The sequence below is a fragment of the Drosophila nasuta genome, chromosome 2R (genome assembly GCF_023558535.2).
Source record: "Drosophila nasuta strain 15112-1781.00 chromosome 2R, ASM2355853v1, whole genome shotgun sequence".
Classification (NCBI taxonomy): Eukaryota; Metazoa; Arthropoda; class Insecta; order Diptera; family Drosophilidae; genus Drosophila; species Drosophila nasuta.
Genome location: NC_083456.1, coordinates 24967934 through 24989871, shown reverse-complemented (window position 1 = coordinate 24989871; position 21938 = coordinate 24967934). Strand labels below are relative to the sequence as shown.

The 21938-nt window shown below is 37.3% G+C and overlaps 1 protein-coding gene across 9 annotated transcripts in view; it reads right to left on the bottom strand.

The window, feature by feature from the left end:
• The window catches only part of LOC132787027 (protein held out wings), a 39558-nt gene that overhangs the window by 12669 nt on the left and 4951 nt on the right, over nucleotides 1-21938 (bottom strand). For all 9 annotated transcript variants that reach the window (XR_009632496.1, XM_060793875.1, XM_060793874.1 and 6 more), the window contains exon 3: nucleotides 4301-4434. Coding sequence is in view for 8 of the 9 variants with exons in the window: in XM_060793875.1 (XP_060649858.1) it covers nucleotides 4301-4434 (134 nt within the window). In the remaining variant the exon portion in view is untranslated. The remainder of the gene's footprint in view (nucleotides 1-4300; nucleotides 4435-21938) is intronic.

Here is a 21938-nt window from a genome sequence, read left to right as displayed (position 1 = left end):
CGAACAACAATTATAAATATATTGCTACATCAAATATATACAACAAAAAGGGCAACAGCAATTGATAAGACACAAAAGGCAAGCATCAAAAGGTAAATGAAAAAAAAACACAAAATACAAATGCACCCAAAATTATAAATTGATGATAAGCAATGGAAAACGGAAAATGAAAATGGCAAATGGAAAACGACATTGCGGTTGCCTTGGCAAAAAACCAGACCAAGTAAAATCAAGTAATGGTCAAATTGGCCAAAAGCCGCTTATCAACACGCGTGACAAACATTTCAGGCCACACAAACACTCATCGATGGACAGAGACAACTTTAGTCACTTAAAAGACAAATATAGTAAATCATTATGCTAGCATCTAAGCCAAGTTTTAGCTTTGAGCTTGCAAACACACACACACACACAAATTTTGCAAATACTTTTGAAAAGAGCACAAAACATCTTTTCATATTAGCCGACAGTTAGCTAGAAAAATGCAAAACTCTGAGCAACTGTGAGTCGGCGTAGATCAAATAGATTACAACTATGTATATACTATATATAGTATTTAGTATATACAATATATTTATACTTGGGCTTATCTATACATCCGTCTGTGGAAGTGTGTATTACGCGACAGTTGAATACAAAAAGTGTGTCTGTATAAATCAAAGTTAGACATGTAACACAAAAATAAACTTGCCATCTGGACAGTCTGACTGTCGGTCGGTCAGTCAGTCAGTTTAGCTGTTTTTTTTAATTTTTGTACTACTTATTAAATAACTCAAAACGAAAATGAGCATTTTAGTTGCAAGTAATTAGCATTTTATGTTCATGACCAATCAGCTGCAGTTTTCAGATTAATTGCCACTTTATTTACGACTCAAAAATAAACGAACAAACAAACACACAAGTTAAATAAACTATTCTGACGAATGCGCTTTGTTTTTTTTGTTCAGCTCTTCGACAGACTTTGAATATAATTTAGCATAAATATTTCAACTGCTTGTGATGATTACTAATGACTGCAGACAGAGAAGCGAGGACTCGACAGAACTGACAGAAGGTTAACATTGAAGTTAAAGTCGTTAACAGCGCTGTTAAAAGAAGGAAAACGACAAAAAGTGATGCATAGAAAAGTGACAGCCAAACAAATTGAAAGTTATAAATGAATGCTCTCGGGGCAATTAAATTCGAAAGTTGAAACTGAAAGAAAACACCATAAAGATATTGAAAGAGCAAAGCATTTGATGCCATCTTAGTCATCTGTAATCCAAGACGCTAAACAAAATCGTTATATAATGAGCTATAGATTTATGACAGCTTTCATCGAGTTTATCTGCTGCTTAGATTTTTCAGCATTTATCTGCGCTTTTATCTAGCGTATATAAATTCCGCAGTGGGTCAAACTGTCGCAGATGTGCGAGCCACGCCACGGGGCGTATGAGCAATGCGCGTTGACAGACAAGCAACTCGAGACGAATGGACAAGCATAGAGAATAACGAAAACAAAAAAAAACAAAAGCAAAATACAAAATAGAGACAGACGAATGTGCGTCAACGGTTTGGGGAGGACAGTTAAGGAGCGATAATTGGTCTACTGCTGTGGCCGAAGCTTTGCGATGCGAGCGTTAATAGTTTCACAGTAATTAATTGTAAACTGTTTAATGCCTTTGTGGCCGTTCGCTGCAACAGACATTGCCGAGTTTAATTAAGTTGTATTTATGTTTTGGACACAACAACAATGCACACAACGACGACAACAAAACGCAGCTGCATTTTGTGGTCTTGGATGCGATGCGATCCACACTGCATTAGTTTAGCCTCTCTTGCGTAGTGTTGACAAATTGTTGTCTATTTACATGGTGTTTGTTTGTTGCCGGTTGTCAGCCGGCTGACAAATCATTATTTACATTGTTGAATATGGTATAAATTATATACAGGCGATTATTTTTGCCGAGAGCAACAACAACAACATTTGGTTGTGGCTGCCACTGACTTGGAAATTTATGGCCAATGACGAGGTTGCACTAAAAAGCATAACAACAACCTATACAGACACATATACATATATAATATATAGCATTGCCATATTGTATCGTATGCTTGACAATAAACATTGTGCAAACTTGTTGCATTTTCTTCAGTGTTTTTCGTGCGATTCAAAACGCAATTTATCTTGCTTTATAACCACACGAAAATCACTGAAATATTTCGCTTCTGTACGTGAATGTGTTTTATATCGAGCTAGAAATATTGCAATTAAATGAAATGATTTATCGTAACGGTGAAACGCCCGCGCACACCTAAGACCGAAAAGAAATACAAATCAAATCTACAGCTGCTAGAATTAAAAATAGATACATCGAAAGCTCACACACAGAGCAGCGCACACCTGAAATATCACAAGTCAATACTATATACGATACGATTCGATGCGATGCGATGCGATATATATATTGTAGATAGATGCCACATCTATAAAACCTATGCCCTCCGGTCGTAAATCTCAACTGAGCTGTGCCAATTTCCATCGAGAAAACGAGAAAACACCGCCGTCAGAACCGAATGCCAAACATCATCAGTTGTGTGTGTTCTGCTCGCTTTTATTTTATTCTGCCAAATTTTGTTCATTTTTAATTTATGACTTAACTCATTCATATTCATTTCCAATTCCCTATGCTCTTTGAAGAAGGCAACGAGAGGAAAAAAAAAATTTAAATACAAGAACTTTATATTAATGAGCGCTTCTTAAATGTGGCTGCCAGACTTATGCAATATCTCAAATCAATTAATTAACTAATGCTAAAAACGGTTGACAAATGTTTTAACCATTGGCTTAAAACTTATTCGAATACTCTGTAAATATTTTAGAATCCAACAAATTGCTTTACTTTTCACACAGCAAACTCTTAGCCAGGGTATCGCTTAGCTGATTCATTCAGTTCTTACACATTTCTAACTGTTTATCAACCTTGCTAATTAGCAGCAAACCAGAAAATTTGCATACCGAAAGTCCCAAGTGATAGCAAGAGGTTTGAACCAAATCAAGAATTGTATAAAATCCAATAAAACTTTCCTACCAATACACACAAACAGTGGATTGTTGTTTCTTTTGCTAATTGAAGTTTTATAAAAATATATACTCAATGTGTGTGTAATAGACATAAAAAGTATTTAATATATTCTTGTTGTGTATCAATCAGAGAATCGTTAAAACTAATAGACTTTAATCGATTTTTTTTTGCTGCTATAAAAAATAAACACAATCGTATCAAAATTCTATCCACGGTAGTCTGGCTCGTCTCTTGTTCTATGCTTTAAAGTATAAACACAACAAAATGACATTGTGTCGCCGCAAATGTTTAGCGCCATTTGCTAAACAAAAATATTGAAACAGCTGTTCGAGGCAAAAATTGCTTTCATCTTTGCCCCAATGCATTTAAATTTATGCAGTAATGTGGAGCAACAACAAATGGGGGAGAAAGAGCGAGATGTTCAAGTTAATTGTGTCAAGCAATGAAATAAATTTACTCTATGCTCCCAGTTCACGATTGCTGTCAGCCATAAATAAGCCAAAACTACACCCAAACAATTTTCAAAAAAACAAAATAAAATAAACGACAACAAAAGACAAAAAACTAGGGGAAACAAGATGGAACAGCAAAACACATTTGAAATTGCATAAAATTAAATCAAATTCTAATTTGCCATGGCGGCAAAACAAAAAACGCCTACAAACGAAACGAAACGAAACGCGAAGCAGCCAAAACGACAAGCGACTTCCTAAAACGCTTCACTGATTTTGTCTAACCCATATATACATATACATATATCTAGAAAATAGACAGCCAGATAGACAGCTCTATATATGTGTAGTGTGTGTAAGTTGTGGCAATGTGCAACATCAGTGAGCGCAACAGCTACGCATTTTGCATGTCTTAAGTCTTGAGGCAAGCCCAGAGAGTCAGAGTCAGAGCCCAAAAGGCATTTGCCATGTCTTGGACAACTTAACAGCCGACTGATTCCATCAGCTGTCTTGCGAGGTGTGTTCACGTGTATATGTGTTACCTAACCGCCCATTTGTTGCAGCAGCAGCAACAGCAACAGCAGCGTCTCGTATTCTTTTTACTTTACTTTGTTTTTGCGGGCTGTTAGAGGGCGCACCTTAAAGCGATTTCCGGTGTACCAGTTGCTCATTGAGGCTCATTGAGCAATCGTGCTGTCAATTCTAATTAGCGGAAGCGCTTCAAATGTGCTTCGATTCATAAATTAGATCATCGTTCAATCTGTTCTCTATGTGTGTACTTACATCTGGATGCTCACGCACTGGCACATAGACCTTCTCGTTCAGCGTTACCATGGCACCCTCTGGCTCGGGCAGCGTCAGCGGCTCCTTCTTAACGCCATTGATCTGGAACAGTGAGGCGCGTACGCGTGCAATTTCTGTAAAGAAAAGATCATTCATTAATCAAAATATATGCAATGATGACAACAACAACAACAATAGCATCAACAATGTAATGTAAAACATATTCAATTGTCCTCGTTTTTTTGTGTGTCTAGTGGCAATTTGTCACGTTGTTAAATGCGCGTATTAAATGACGCTTAATTTCCCCTCTTAAGCTGCTTAGCGATGGCAGCAAATTGTGCCAGCATATGCGAATAATAGCGTGTGAATGTTTACTTAACATTAATGTTGCTAATTTATTAGATGCAAAATGATCGGCGAGCAACTTGTTAGTGCTATGACTTGTGGCTGGGACTGGGCATTGAATTTATCACCTAATGAAATCATTTGGTTTATATATAAACGAATTATGGCATTCGTTTGCCTTAAAAATTACGCCAACTATAAACTTTGCCCAAACGCAGCAGTTGTTGTTGTGACTGTATGCCAAATGCAATGCCACGTTGCGCATACGCCTCATTGTCCCCTCCATAATTCACACATTTGTGACCACAACAACAACAACAACTGCAACAACAACTAACTCTATTGCTACTGCCCCCAACTGTGCCAGTTGACAGCGCCTTTACAATTGATATGATCAACATTTCGTTGTTTAGCATTTTGGATAAGCTCAAGCTCTCAGTTGCATTGTGTTGTTTGCATTTGGCATGTGCCTGTCTAGTTGTCACACACAATGGCCACCGCGCTCCGACAATTTGTCACCCAACTCGCCATGATATATGCGAATACTATATCTATATATATATGTTTATATATATTCAAAGTGTGGGGGGGCGTACGTCCAAATGACTTAAGAATTTGCCACTGTATGACATCAATTTGATGCATGACTTGGCTTGGAAAATTATTAATCGCATTTCTAGTTATGGCATAGGCTATACTTATGGCGCCTTCTCAAGCACACAATTACTATTATTTATTAGTTTTCGATTCGTAATGCGATACTCAACGATTGCGATTGGCTTCTTCGTAAATGTAAATTGAGAAATATGCATTTTGCCAGCCAATTTGCTTAGACCATTTCTCAAAATAAACACAATGCAATGCATCCACAATATTTCACTGCAATAGCAATAAATATGTTCGAGCTTTTACTGTTTTTTTACAGTTTGTAATCTAAGGCAAAATCAATGCACATTTTCTGAGAATTCATCAAAGCTTTTCCATGATGAAATTCAGTCAATATTAATAATATCAATTCCTAGTAAACCAAAAACACATTTGAATCTCTCATTTTAATTAGAAATATTTAGGGATAAACTTAGCATGTAATTAAATGGCATTACTTAAAATCATGTTCATAGATTGCTTGAACTTTTTCGGCCTCGTTTTAGCTGCCCTCTGGCTGCCAAAACTGCGAAATGCGAATTCTTGCCAACTGCAAAATCGCTATGCATAAAATTTGACAATTTATTGACTCAGCTTCGCTGAGGCAAACACACACACACACATTATGTGCAACGCTACAGAACACGAATCTAAATATAAAATGTTGCAAAATGTGGCAACCGAGCGATTCGGCAAACAGTCAACGGAGCAAAAGATCCCAGAAGGGCGTCATAAAGCCTTCAAATTATGCACCCAAAAAGTGTTAGCAGCAGAGCAGACCCAAAGAGCCAAATGGCCCAACAGACAAAAGTCTATTTCTGAAAAGTTTATGATGCATCTCAACACACACATGCTGTAATATGACAAGAATTTGTCATATCCTTTAAACAGTCGTGAGATTTGTTGACTTTTCGGCCAGTTTATGGCAATGGGCGATAATATTTGAAATGTGGGCAAAAGACTCAAAAACCACTTAAAAATCCACATGCGGGGGTTGTGGCAATAAAATTAAAGAAGACGAAGAAACACAAAACTCATAATAATAATAATACTTGAAAATGTTTTGCCCACACACAAACTCACACACACAGACACAGAAAACGTTCTTCTAGGCGCCAAATTTGGTTGTGCTGTTCGTAGCCATATTTAGCTGTTAGATTATTTGAATTTCTAAGATAGAGTCATAAGCAGACACATGTAAATTATGACTAAAACTTGACTTGCATTAAGAAGAGAGCGGCGGCATTTGAAAGAATGAATGAATGAATGAACAACAACTCGCCATATAAGCTCTGACAACTTGTTAATGAATACAGAAAAAATAAATGTATATACATATACTCAGATCTTTCATTGATAATTATAAGATTGGCGAAACTCGACCCAATCGACACCTACATACAGAGGAGAGATCGCAGTGGAGCCGACAACCTGCTCGCCAACTCAAGCAATGCCCTTAAATGGTCACAGAGAGTTGGCAAACGGACATGAGGATTTAATTATAGTTCGTTCAGCCTGACGCAGCGCACAAAGAATTAGATATATGCCTTCTACATAGATACAGAGTGAGATAGCGGGGGCAAGTTATTAATTAAGCCGCCTGCGCATATGGCTTGAGCTTGCTCAGCTCAGTTCAGCTCAACTCAGCTTGGCTTGAGTTGGCTTGGCTTGGTTTAATTTTTGTAATTTATCTAAATGCTACTATCAATTCGGTTTGCCAGTGACTAATTCGATTCAAATGCTTGTGACCTGATCCCCTCAAGCTACACATATTCATTGGGCTTCGTCATATGCAAATGCAATTTCCACGGCTTATTCATCTCGATTCTCCCCAATTCAACTCACGTTGATGTCTATCTCTCTGTCTTAAACGATATGCTCATCAGTCTGTCTGTCTGTCTGTCTGTCAGTTTGGCGAGCTGACATTTGACCGATTAATATTGACAGCTGTCATGATTGCATTTATTGCTTAGACAAAAGATCTCAAACGCAGATTTCCATTAAAGAATTTTTCAAGTTGCGTGCGCTGCTTCATTCCGATTGCAAGTTTGCCCTTAATTTGCTTTTGAACACATCTATTTGAGTGAAATCAACGCATACTTAAAGCCAAGCAAAAACAACAACAACAAATGGGGCATGCTCATATTTTTCATGTTTATTGCGACAATTTCCATGCTGCATTCAATATTTCACTTGTCGCTCGCATCTCTTAATGAGTTCTTTGGCCGCCTCTTAATGTTCTTGGACAGCTACAACAAGAAGCCATGTCTTGTTATTAATTTGCCTCTTCATTGCTGCTGTTTTTTTTTTCTTTTCTTCTTCTCGCTTTTTGCGCCCCTCTCTGGCAGTTGCAAAAAATAGCTATCTAGTATGTAGATGTGTTTGTGTGCTCTGCTGCTGCTTCTGTTTTTCATCCAACACACAAATTAAAATTATGTGCAATCGAGTTGGATTTTCCACTGTGTGTTCTTTGTTTCTTCTGCGGTGGAAATCATTTGTCTTCTTCTATTTTGTGTATAATTTATTTATGCGCTTGTTGTTTAGAGGCGAACATAATGTTCAATTAAAATCGAGTGTCAAAATATGCAGCAGGAATTTCGGTTCATTTGAATTGATGTGCCATGTATTTGTATTTTATTTGCTGGGTGTCTGCAAGTCAAGCATAGCAAAGCACAATTGATTTGCATACAAGAATTGGCATCACGAGGTGCCACTTCCACTTCCACACACAACAAAACCACCGCAGACAACCTTGTTCACGCCAAAATCTAATCCCAACTTGTCAATCTCATAAGATATGCCATGCAGGCAGGCAGACAGGCAAGCCAGTTGACACCTAAAACCAAATTAATATCAAACTCATTCGCAGCGATTGCGATTGGGCGATTGACGAGAGTCTCCTCTGAGCTGAGCTGATTGATTGTTTTGGTCGGTTCGAGTAATTTGCATTGCGCTTGCTCACGACTTCGACGAACTTCAAGTGCGACACATTCGCAGTGTATCTAAGTATCTTGCCAGTCGGCTAATTTATGAATGCAAAACCATTCATGCCGCGAATTAGATGACTCGCTGTGGGTTCCCAGAGCGTGTGTTGTGTATGTGTGTGTGTGTGTGGGTGTTGCCAGCCTTTTGAACAATGCCAAAAAGCTAAAGCTGAAGCTGTGTGGGTGACAAGCCGAGTTTTAACAAATTGTCGCAACAGCAATGACAAACGCTCGTAACAACAACAACAGCGAAACACTTAAAGCCGTTCCAGTCAGGCAAAGCCAAAACGCTAAGGCACAACCACTGCAATTAAGCCGTTTTGCCTCTGGCCATAAACCAACTGCATGCGCACACATTTGGCTTAAACATGAACTCAACAAATGCCTTGACTGGCCTTGAAAAATGCGCACAAAAATCAATTTGCACAAAATAAAACACAAAAAAAAAAAAACAAAAACAAAACAAAACAATTTCGCATATTCTGTCTGTGTATGTTGCTGTTTATGTGTTCAAGTAATTTCATTTATTTGCTTTTTTTCGTCTTTTTTGAATATATGAATATTTCTGGGCCTGCGGTTAACCAGCCCAGCTCCTTTTGATACGTGTGAATGTTATTTAAATAAAAATACAAAAACAAAAAAAAAACAACACCACAAACCATATCATAACAATATGAAATATGTACACAACAATGTGTTGCTATCTTTTATTTTATTTGTGGTTGTTATATCTGCATTTAATTTAAGGACTGATAACACACTGACACTTGATTTAATTTGTTTAATTATCATATCACAACACATTTTTTTCTGTTCGGTTCACACGCTCCAGCAGGTGCATAAATAATAATAAAAAATTGTCTACACTTTAACAATATATTGTATATATTTCAATCAACATGCGTAAAACATTCGATGTTTTAATTTTACATTTGTTGTATGCAAAATACATGTATGCAAGCGCAGGCGCCTCTTATTTTATTGTATTCTTTTAACCCATTTTTTATGGGAGACACGGGTAAAGCACAACGTTGACAAGCAACACGATAAAATCAAAATTAATATAACCAAATACCGCCATGAGTATCGAGTCGAGTTGAGTGCATTGCCCAAAAGATACTTTATTAAAAAAAATAACAAAAACAACAAAGAATTTTGTATGTACACATTATGTACATAAGCAAAATATTTGTACTGAGTATTACTTGGAATTGGGTCATATGAGTGCGAAAGCAACCGCAAGCGAAATTATTACATGAATCGCTTCGATGTTAACAAGAACACGTCGATATGCTAAGAAAGGGAATGCACGAAGTATGGATACCTTAAGTGGAATTGCAGTTATTAAATGTGAAGAAAAGAATAAATAACTAAGAAAAATTTCATCGAACATTTTGAGTAAAAGCAAAAAAATGCGGTATTATCCTTAAGAAATACCAAATTGAGATATTAACATATACAACAAGTAAGAAAGCTACAGTCGAGTGTACTCGACTGTGAGATACCCGCTACCCATTTTGAATAAAAGCAATATATTTTGCGGTATTATTCTCAAAATATACCAAATATACTACAAAAATACTAAAAATATACCAAATGGTATATGTGGTATATCGATATAGTACCGCATTCAAAATATAACATAGACGGCACAAAACACCAGATTGTCAGCCAAAGCAACTCAGACCCCTAGTAAGTAGGCGTTTTTGCCCATACAAAAGTATTTCTTTAATAACTTCCACAATTTTTATCTGATCGCAACCAAATTTTCAGGAATCATAACTACTATAGTTAACTCTAGTTTTAAAATTACGCTTGTTATTCGATTTTTTTTATTTGCAGGGGCGGAAGTGGGCGTGGCAAAAATTTGAAACAAACTTGATCTGCGTGCAAACATAACAAATGCTGTCGAAAAAAAATTATAGCTCTATCTCTTATAGTCTCTGAGATCTAGGTGCTCATACGGACAGACGGACAGACGGACATGGCTATATCGTCTCGGCTGTTGACGCTGATCAAGAATATATATACTTTATAGGGTCGGAGATGCCTCCTTCTACCTGTTACATACGGGTATAAAAATATATTGAAGGCAATATTTGGTATATCGATATACTATCACATTGAAAATATACCTTAAAGTAAAATATATACTGAAGGCAATATTTGGTTTATCAATTTCAAAATATACCATAGCGTAAAATATATACCTAAGGCAATATTTGGTATATCCTTATAATTATACATTAAAAATATACCATAAAGTAAAATATATACCGAAAGAAATATTTGGTTTACTAATATACTATTATATTCCAAATATGCCATAGAATAAAATATATACCGAAGGCAGTATTTGGTATATCGATATACTATTACATTCAAAATATACCAAAGAGTAAAAAGTATGTCCAATTATCTAACAAAAATTGTTACTCTAGCTCCAGTTTATTATTCGCTCTTTGCTGCTAATATAAAACTTCCATTTATATCAAGCAAAAGCCATGCAAGTGACTTAAACAAAGCATTTATTAAAACCATTAAATATCAATAATAAAAAAAAGAGAACATGTTCCGTTTGCTGTCTTTGAAACAATGCACAAATGGTTCAATCGCATTTTTATGTTTCACTCGCGGCAAAATATTAATTACATTTTGTCTAAAACACACACAAAATGCCAGAGGAAAATAATTCTCATGAAAACTACTACAGACACAAAACATGACAATAACATATTAATAATTATTTTCGTTGTGCATATGCGAGCATGTCTTTCTTTCTTTCTTTATATTTTTCTGTTGATTGTTTCTTTTTTTTTTGCCCCGTTTCCCATTCGTACGAAACGAAAAATATAAAGTTGTTTATTTATGCAACATGAAATGAGAATATTTCATCAATTTTGATTCCAAAAACAACAAAAACAAAATAAAAGGGAAAAAATACTATAACAAAAACTTGCGAGAAGTCACGGTTACGTGTCCGAACCCGAAAAAAGAAAGAATTCAATAGTTTCCACCTGGCCAGCTGGCTGAGTTCTTTCAATCCAATGCTCTCTACTCATACAAGCGTATAAATACTTGAAAACATTCGATAAATGTGCATATTGTGTTAACAATAACATGGAATAATGTATAAATTGTTAGTTAAACAAAACGCTATTTTCCGCAAATTTTGTTTTAGATTGCGAATTAATTCGGAATAGAGATTAAGCTACGACTGCAAGATACCCTAAGAAATATTGAAATTTGTATTGAGTTGTGATATTTGTAGAACTATATTTCTATTTCTTAATATAGTTAACAGTTAAAAAAAGTAAAATCTTATTTTATATCCAACCACACCCAATTTTGTGACATTCAAGGCATACAGAGTATTAGACATACAGCAATTGCCTGCTAATGCGTCGCAGCTTCAATTAATTTAATTCGTTCTTTCAATAAATGTGGAGAGAATGACATAGCAGCAATGCAATTTAGTCAGATTGTATAATTTGCCCATTAAAAGGAGCATGCAAATAGCCGTAAAAACACACAACAATGTGTGCATACATGGATATTGGAATTATGGTAATATTCATATTATTATTATTATTATTTTGATAGCTGTCAAAGTTTTTTCTTTTTGATGAAGTAATATGCTTTATTATTAGAGTCTTTCGTCAAGTACGAGTACGAGTGCAAGTTAATTGCCATTAGTCATTGAATGTGACAATTTGATGATGCTTTAATCACAATTTTTTCATCAATGAATGAATGAAGACTGACAGCCTAAGTAATAATAATCTTCTTCTCAGAGATAGGGCAGAGTTTTAACTAATTCATTTTGGCAATTTGAATTAAAATTGTTTAATTACAGGCAATCATTGCGCAATAAACGAACGACACTCTCGTTAATTTGAAAATATTTGACAATCAAATTAATGGGAATTAAAGTTAAATTGGTGCAAATGAAATGAACGGAGCAGCAAAAAACAACACCTTAAACACAGACTCACACACAAAAAAGTTGGAATATAAATCGTTTTGATTATATCGAGAACTCATACAGAATACTGTTACGAATACGAATGAATGTGAATACTCATTCACCCAAAAACACAAACATCGTGACTAATTTCGTTTCGGTTCTTAGCACATTTCATTCTCTATACACTTTATATTTTATTTTATTATTTTCTTTCTTTCGTGTAGTCGGTGTCATTTAATAAGCGACGGCAACAACAACAACAACAACGGCAACAAAATTATATTTTAAGAATTGTTAATGAGATAATTTGATGGGGGAGAGACAGACTTTGGAAGCGAGTCAAGCGATTGCCTGGCAACAAAATCCGCATTATGATTATTTTATTATTTTTGCCAAATGACCAGAAGTGGCCCCCAGGAAAGGGCATTAAAACTAATGCCATAAAGCCAAAGATCAAAACGGTTAAGATGCCACAAAAGAATATGGCAAGAGAAATGTGTCAAATGCCTCGGGGGGGCGAACAAAGACAATGATAGCAATGTGATTTTGTGATTTTTTTTTATTTTTGCGCTGTATTTCAACACATAAGATGATGCGCATTCGCATGGCAAATAAAAGTAGTAGATAAAGTGAAGGTGCTCGTCGACACGCCAGAATGCCTTTGACAACGAAACGAAACAACTCAGCTAGTCATGAATCTTAACTGATTGCCAGAGCAAAGTCTTTCGAAAGGAAGTGAAATGTGCTGCACAAGGCAACGCGGCGTGAATCTGTTGAACTTTCAGTTTCAACAATGCCCAAAATGGAAAGCTGCTGTCAACAACTGGCACAGAAGACAAGCTCAAATACTGCGAGTAGCTCTATTAAAGTAAATAACATTATTCCATTATTCACACACACTCTAGAAACAGAAATTGAAATGAAAAAATGCAAATGATGTTTTAATGCGACAACATCGCAGCGTGTGTGTGGGTTGCAACAGCAACAGCAGCAACAACTTGTAGCATTAACAACATTACGACAATTTTTGTTATTTTTTTTCACACGCACACAATTAAAACAAATAACTGTAGATCTCACGAGCGAGACGAGTGTGTGTGAGTGTGTGTGTGAGTGTGCGTGTATGTGCAACAGCGCGGCAACCTTGCAACTTGACATTAAGCTTCGAGATTACAATTAGCCAACAACAAGCAAGCAGCAACATCGACAGCCGCTTTCGACCACACTCAAACAACGGCACACGATGGGCGGCAACCAGAAGTAGGTGGGCGTGTCGATTTGCGTGGCCAACATCAGCAGCAACAACAACAACAAGTTGTACAACAAATTACTGTCAAAACGACAGCAGCAAAATGCAAACAATTAACATGTAATCAGATATATTTTTGGAAATGCCTTTTTACCCTTGAAGTGTTAGTTGTGTGCTTAGCATGTCTCATACGACGCTTCCACGTATTTTTTACCCGCTACCCATGGCATAGAAGGGTATTCTATTTGTATGGCAAGCAGCGACTGTTGCAGTCGGTATCTTAGTTGCTTTGGGTGACAACCTAGCATATTTTGTTCTCTTTGGTATATCCTAAATGTATTAGTATATCGATAGATACAAAATATAGACTTTGGTATATTTTAGTACCACACTATTTTGCATCTATAATAATAGGTAGCGGGTATCTTAGTTGCTTTGAGTCACAATCTGTCATATTTTGTACTCTGTGGTACATATTAAATGTATTAGTATATTGATATACCAAATATAGCCTTCGGTATATTTTATTACCATACTATTCCAAATTGGTAATGGGTATCATTATATTATATATTACTGATATACTAAATATATCGTTCAGTATATTTTAGTCTTTTATTAGTACATTAATTTGGTATATTTAAGGAATAATACTGCACTCATTTACTTCAATTGAAAATTGCTAGCGGGTATCTCACAGTCGAGCACACTCGACTGCAGCTTTCTTAGTAATTTTTTTTGTTGTTACGGAAATTTGAGATGGTTTTTAAAGCTAAAAATAACGCGCGCTGAGTTAGAAGCGTAAAAGTAAAATGACAAGCTCGAGAAATTGTGTCATTTGGCTAATTGAGTATTCGATATACAAGCCAAACAAAAACAAAAAAAAACATTTTAGAAACCAACTGAAAATTACTCATATGAAATCGATGATTGATTTCCACCTGCTGAGTTCGATCTTTGGCAGCAAAAAGCCAAAATGTAATTGCAACAAAACACACACATACAACTAAATGAAACATGTTCGCAAAATTGCTAAACAAGTTCGTAAATTGTAAGCCAATTTTTCCAAACCGAAAAAGAGAGAAGCTGAATAACACACAGAGAAAAAAAATCAACTTGTCATTGCCAAAAAACGTTGCAAATGTCGATTTAAACAGTTAAACAGTTGTTGTAGTTGCAGCTGCTGTTGTTGTTGCTGTTGTTGTTGTTGTTGTTGTTGTTGTTCGCAGTTGGTCAAAGTGGCGCAAGGCATCGCGCCAACGGCAAAAATTGGCCGCAAATCAAAACAGTTCCCATGTGCGCAATTTTCGAGCAAAATGCCGCCACGTAAGCAAGAAAAACCCGAACCTAAACAGCTTGTACATTAAATGCGTAAAGAGTTTTGTGTGGAAAATGCTGGGCACACAAAAAAAGTGCTCCTAATGAGTCAAAATAAGAAAAAATAAAAATAACAAAAGCCAAGAGATAAAAGACTAAACATGGTGCACACACAGGCAGGAAGCCACACCCCGTAACAAAAAGCAAACCCAAACCTAAGCTCCAAACTCAACTCCGAACCAAGGCAAAATGTTGCGTATGCACATAATTTGTTAATATTTCAAAATTAATTAAGATTCATACAAGGCGTGCGCTAAGGAACGGCGAAGGGTTCTTCTATTGACAAACTTATTGTTTTCCTTTTTCTTTTTTCCTTTTGACAAACAAAGTGCATAAATTTGTCAGCTTAAGGTTCGCTTTCGCGTTCGTTTGCTCAGTAAGTCAATCGGGCAGTTAGCCAATTAGTCAGTTAATCATTTGAAAAGAAACTTGGAAAAAAACGGTAGTCAACACTCAGTTGGGTCGTTCCATGCGCGCCCATTTTTATAAAGCAATTAACCGAGCTTATTTTATAGCCTTGCTCATAAAATTTCAACGTCAGACAATATCGATGAGCCGCCGCCGCGTTTGCTTCTCGCTCCCTCACTCACATGTAAACAACTCATTTTCTCTCTCCCTCCCTCTGTGCAATGTTTACTATTCAGTGTTCTCAGTGCTGTAGCAATGGCTGCTTAAACCAATTAAAAATTAACAATCTATAGTATAGATAATAGACAATTTGTGTACTCAGCCAATCAGGTTAAGTTTTCAGCCCAGCGCCGTCGGCATTTTCTATAACATTTCCCAGCAACAATAGTTGCTCATTGTTGTAATTGTTGTTGTTGTTGCTGTTGTTACCAATAGGCAGCCAAAGCGTTATCGCAACTCTGATAGCACGCGCTTAGTAAACTCACCTGAAACGAGCAAGACAGGTAGCAAAGAAAGATAAGATTAGGCTATATAATATCATACATAAATAGTTCAGGTTCAGTTCGGTTTCACATAAAAAACAAATCCTCATGTAATTTATGGACCAAGGCAACAAAGTTATACACAGAAGATCTTATGCAGTCTCTGTAAACTTTATGAAGATAACAACGTATAAAGATAACAAAAAGTACACGTTTATTGTTAGATAAATGCTATAATTAGACAGCGTTAATGCGCTGTAAAGTCTGATTTGTTTAGTGGGCATAAAACAATCGAAACGTCTCAACCGTACTTTTTTATTCATCCATAGCTGCTCAATCAGCACGCTGAGAGGGTCTTCTGCATTTTTGGAACTGTTCAACTTTTGGCTGGCTGAGTCTAACAAGGTTCTATTCTCTGTGGCTGTGATTGTGACTGTGTTGCTGTTTGGTTTTTGCCGGCCAAACTATTTTTAAACAAATCCAAAAGATACAATTTCTGTCATGCCCCCATGCTCCACCACACACACAAACACACACAAACGCACACCACTTTGAATGTGACGGCGTCGTCTCGGCAGTGGCACGCTGGTTTTGTTGCCACGCTGCCACCATTGCGCTTGTTTATTTCTGGAGTAGCCGAATGACTTTTCCGGAGCCCCTGCTACGTGTGTGGAACATAAACAGCCGCCTTGCCTTGCCCGGCCTGGCCGCAACCACAACAATAACAGCAGCAGCAGCAGCGTTGAAGAAGAGAAAACGAATCTCACAAATCATGAACCGAATTGAATACAAACGAAACGCAAACACAGGCAAAAGATTGTGTGACTCTTCACTCTGTGTGTAACCGCAGAGTTCATGACCTTTTGCGATGCCTTCTTCTTCTTCTTCTGCTTGTAATACATTTCTTCAATATTTCTCCTTCAGACTCTACCTGATTCTTGATTTTATATCTATTGCACAAAATTTGGGAAATAAAAAGAAGCTGTAAACATTGTTGCGTTTTTGTTTTCATTTAGGTAAAAATAATATTTCGACGCTTCAGTTTTTCGCTTCTGAAAACTCACAGCTGTTATTAAATTTGAGAATCGCTGCTGCGCGTGGTTCAACGGAAATTAAAAACTGATTTTCATACATGCACATATATCGAGAGAGCTATTTATTTTAGGTTGGATTGGGATGCCTAAACAAACAGTTATCGGGTGTGTGTAAATAGATTGCGTGTGTCTGCTTTGTCGTATATAGCTTTGGGTGAAAGTAGCCATTGCCATTTGGTCAAGTTACTTATGTCATGTTTTCATATTTCTTGAAATTGTTTACGGCCGCCATAATGTGCTGCTAAAGACCTACAGCTAAAGACAATGTCTGCATTTGGTTTAAAATGTGTATCAATTTAATAACGAACAAATTGTTGATATACCAAAAAACAGGCACACGCAGACAGACAATTAATTCATTATGTGCAGCATACTCGTATAAAAATGTATGTAGGTACACATATTATAACATAAATAAATAAATAAATGGGAAACTCAAGTATGGGAGAGCAGCTGTGGGCGTTTAAAGCGCTTTAAATGGGCCATGCAATACATGTCATTTGATCGTGCTGCCTTTTACTTGTCGTATAATTAATGTTGTTGTTTATCGCGTATACGCAACGTGACACACACGTCTCTCTCTCTGGCACTGAGCCCCCACACACACTCACACACACGAATATGTGTGGCAACAACGCAAAAACAAAAAAAAAACCTCAAACCACAGCCGCAGCAGCAGCAGCAAACCCAAAAGACAATAACATGAAGAGCTCTCTCGCTATTGCTATAAATTATTACACGAGTCCCCGACCTAAACTGCCTACCACTTGTCCACCTACCTACCTAACCACTGTCACTGCTATCTTTTGTCTTGACTTGTCTTGAGAGTGGAGCGTAAGTCGCAGAGACAACGCACACACATTTACTTACCCATGTATCTGCATAATTATACATATAACAACAACGTAAAATGTGCTTGACCAAAATTCAAGTATCTAACAATTTGAATACTCAACTCAAAGAGTTTTTGCCGACATTTCAATTGTTACCTTGCTAGTTAGCGAGGTATATTCTCCAACCAACTTGACAATACAATATTCTTTTCATTCCATTGCATAATTGGTATCCCATTCGTCGACTACACTTGTATAGTAGATATTTTAGGTTCTAACTCGTCTTGTCATACAGCATCATGTACCTATTTATTAGTCTTTATTATAGGTATTTGTACATTGCAGGTTTTGTTTCTGTTTTTTTTTTTTTTTTTTCTGTACGTTGTGCAACTTGTTCTTAACACCTTTGAGCGCCCACGTATTTTGTTTATTTTTAGTCAGCCACAACTAGCAACGATGTCGCCGTCAATCCGACATTCCTCCTCTCTCTTTCTCTTGATATTTTCAAGAAATTTTGTTGGTGTGGGCTTTTTGTGTGTGCGTGGAAAACCAGAAAAGCCCACGTGAGCTGTGGCCTAAAGCCGACTGGATTTGTTGTTGAAAATGCAAGTGCAACGCTTCGATATTCGTGTATGGTCAAAAGCAGCGTGTATGCCAATGACATTCACGCACAACTGTCACTCTCCACCACACACACAGCTGATAAGCCACAAGATGTCCTTGAGATAGAGAGACGCTTTAAGCTCATTTAAAAGTGGGCGCCTGTTTGCTTTGCCTTGAAAGTGAAGCGGAAACTGCATTTGCAGCTGATGTTTGGGCGAACTCGTAACTATGCTAAAAATAACAAGCAAAGTTGCCAGTGAAATTCATTAGAAAACCAACAAGTTACTTAACTTTAAGCTAACATACATTCTGCCATCGACAGCTGTGGTCGATGACGATCAAAGCTGCTGCTGCTTGAAGCCAATGTCAAATCCTTGTGACCATAGCGTGCCACTGATTGCTTTTAGCCACACATATGGCGAGCCACCCACGCACTTGCAAAGAGTGTTTCACAACATTGCGACCATATAAAATGGCATTTAACCCAAATACGCAGATGAATAAAACGTGGCGGCACGACATTCAATTTTTATGTCATGTTTCAAAAACACACACACAACAACGAAAAAATAACGAGTGCCATAATGAACATAAACAACACAAAACAGCAAATGACAAAAGGTAAAGACAAAGACCAAGACCAAGACAAAGACAAAACAAACATGCAACACAAGCAGCAACAGCAGCAGCTGATGGCAAATGCAACAATTAAGGCGTCTTGGGGGCGTGATTGTCGTAAATTTTTAGGAAATACCAAAGACTTTCAATCGAAACAGTTGAACGACACGAAAGTGCGTGAAATTGGCTGACGCAGATATGCGAAAATAGCCCAAAACTAAAACGGCTGGCGTCGTCCCCAAAAACAACAACAACATTGAAAATGCCAAAATATACACACACACTCTCACACACACAACACTACGTGCCAACAACATTCATTCATGCTGCACAAGTACGAGTGAATACGCTGCGAATATCTGAATTTCTGAATTGCAGACAGCCAAAAGATACGAAGATACCACGTACAACCAAAGCCAAAGAGTGGCGCCTTCCTCACAATCTGCTTCTTCTTTTCTGTATCTCATTGTCATACATTTTTTGTATCTATCCGATAATTGTTTTGTCTCGCTGCTAAATGTGATCTTTTCATTTATTCTTTTTTTTTGGCAACATTTCGGAAGCGTGACAGTTTTCTTTATAATCAAAATGTATCCCATTTAATTGCAATTGCTCAACATTTTCTTTCCTAGGGGTTAGTTGCATCTTTTACCCGCATTTCACACGCCAAACAGACAAATGCATTTTTGCTTTTCATTTTCATTTTTTCACTTTTTGGTCAATTGAAAAATTCAATTGATCTGCCATAAAAATCGATATCGCTGGCATTGCACAATAAAAGTGATTCACTTGCCGAAGCAGCAGCCACAACAGCAACAACAACAGCAACAACAACAGCTCAAGTGCCATCGAGGTGCCCATATAAGGCGCATTGAAAGAGAGATGTGGCAGCCAGTTCGAGTTGAAGTTGAAGTAGAAGTTGTAGCTTGTTGCTTGTAGAGTTTGGAAGCCAGCACACCGACCATATGGCACAACTTCAAAGTAAATTTATTGCCTTTTGCATCTCTCACATCAAGTATTGCGTTTTGTTATCAAATTGTTCAATTTGTGCGGCTTGGCGGCGGCGGCTGTCTGGTGGCATATTAAAGCAATTGTCTAATGCCACATGGGTGCTGCTGCTGTCAGAATCGAGGTTGCTCTTCTGGCTGCTGGTAGTCGCGTGCCTCTTCATTGACTGAAGAGTACAGAGGAAGGGGGGAAACTTGAGCGTGAGTGCTTATGGAGGGCACATGGAATATGAGCATGCGAAAAATATTTTAATTACGCGCATTTTTACGCTATTTTTGTCAAAAAAACAAAACACACACAACGCGAAATTTTTGCTGCAAGCATTAGCTCTTGCTGTGTGTGTGTGTGTGTGTGTATCAAATGTCATGCAAGCTGGAAAATGACGCAATTCGAAATTTTCAAAACAAAAGTCAAAACTGCGAGAAGCCGCTGCTTGCTTGCTCTGGCACTTGAAAATGCTAATTGAAGGCTATAGATACACATATACTTATTTGTATCTTTAGGATTGCCATGTGCTGCTGCTGCTGCTGAGTCACTTTGGTTGTTGTTGTTGGAATGAAGATATCATGTTTGCCGCCTAGATGAGCGCATTTCTATGAATTCTCCTCTTGGCGGTAAGTTAAAAGCAAAAATCACACAAAAACAACGTTGCTAATTGGTGGCAAAAAAAACTTTAGAAGCAAATGTTTTGCACTTAAGGAAATGCGTTTGACTGCGTTTAAAGCTTGGCGAGTTCATAAGTTCAATCTTGTTAGTGCACAAAATTGAGTGGTAATCAATTGTTGTCTGCAAATTTCCCACACACCCACCAACAACCCATCCAGGCATGACCAACAATCATAGAGAGTTTTCCAGTTAACTCTTTCCAACTTTCGCCTCTGTCAGCGGATCAGTGATCAGATCGCTGATCAATCGCTTTCGACGTTCAATGCCCTTTGTGATCGTCGGTCGATTGTTGTATCATAAATTTTTCGACATTTGCCAATGCAGTCTGCAGTCTGATCATCAATTGCTTCATTTTCTTGTTGCTGCACAGTTATTCAGCTATTCAATAGTGTTTTATCGTTGCTCCTGGCCATGGTCAACTTCCGTGCTGGGGTTGCAGCCACAACAACAACAACGCATGGTTGCTTCTGTTTTTGGTAGCGCCCATAATACGCTTTAGACAACAGCAACAGCAACAACAAATCAAAATAGCCTATGGTCGCCATGACAAAAGATTTTAATTGAATTTGAAAAACGCAATGGAACGTGTAGAGAGAGTTTCCTCGCCTTGCATGATGCGGGCGAGGGCGGGGGGTTGCAAGGGGAAGCCAAAGCCAAGAGTGTCTAGGGTGCGGAGAGGGTTTGCCAGCAGCAGCTGTGCCCACGCGTTCCGCATAACAATTGTCAACAAATTTATGAGCACGACGTCAACCCAGACTCAACTCAACTCAACTCAGTGCTCAACTATACGTCGTAACTCTCGATATAAACATTATCTGAACTTAGGCCCTGAGTAATATCGAATTGAAATTCAAAAGCGCTCATTGCGCGTTTTATTTTAATTTATTTGGTTTCGCCGTTTGTTGTCGTTGTCGTTGTCTTTCCTCCTTTTCTTTTTTTTTTTTAATTTAAAATTTAATTTGTTTGCTAAGCGATCGATGAAGCGTTCGATTCGATTCGTTTTCGTTTTGGTTTCATTCGTTTGATGCACATTTTAGCATTTTACTTTTGTGTGTTTGCATTGAAGTCCATTTAAGTCATACAAGCCAAGTTAATAACGTTGCTGCTGATCTGCTGAGTGCAAACAACGCCCCAAAAACGGTCAAATAGAGAGATGAAATTCCGCTCAGACCAACAGAAACAACAACAAGAAGAAAACCATTTCCAATCATCTAAATTTAGACGAAATGAAACACATTTCAAATTTTTCATGAAACAACCAAAAAAAAAACAACAAAATAAATGTCGAGCGCTGAAAATTTGCTGCGTGTATGTATCTGAGAGAAATGCCAACGTATATATAAAAGAAGACGCTAGCTA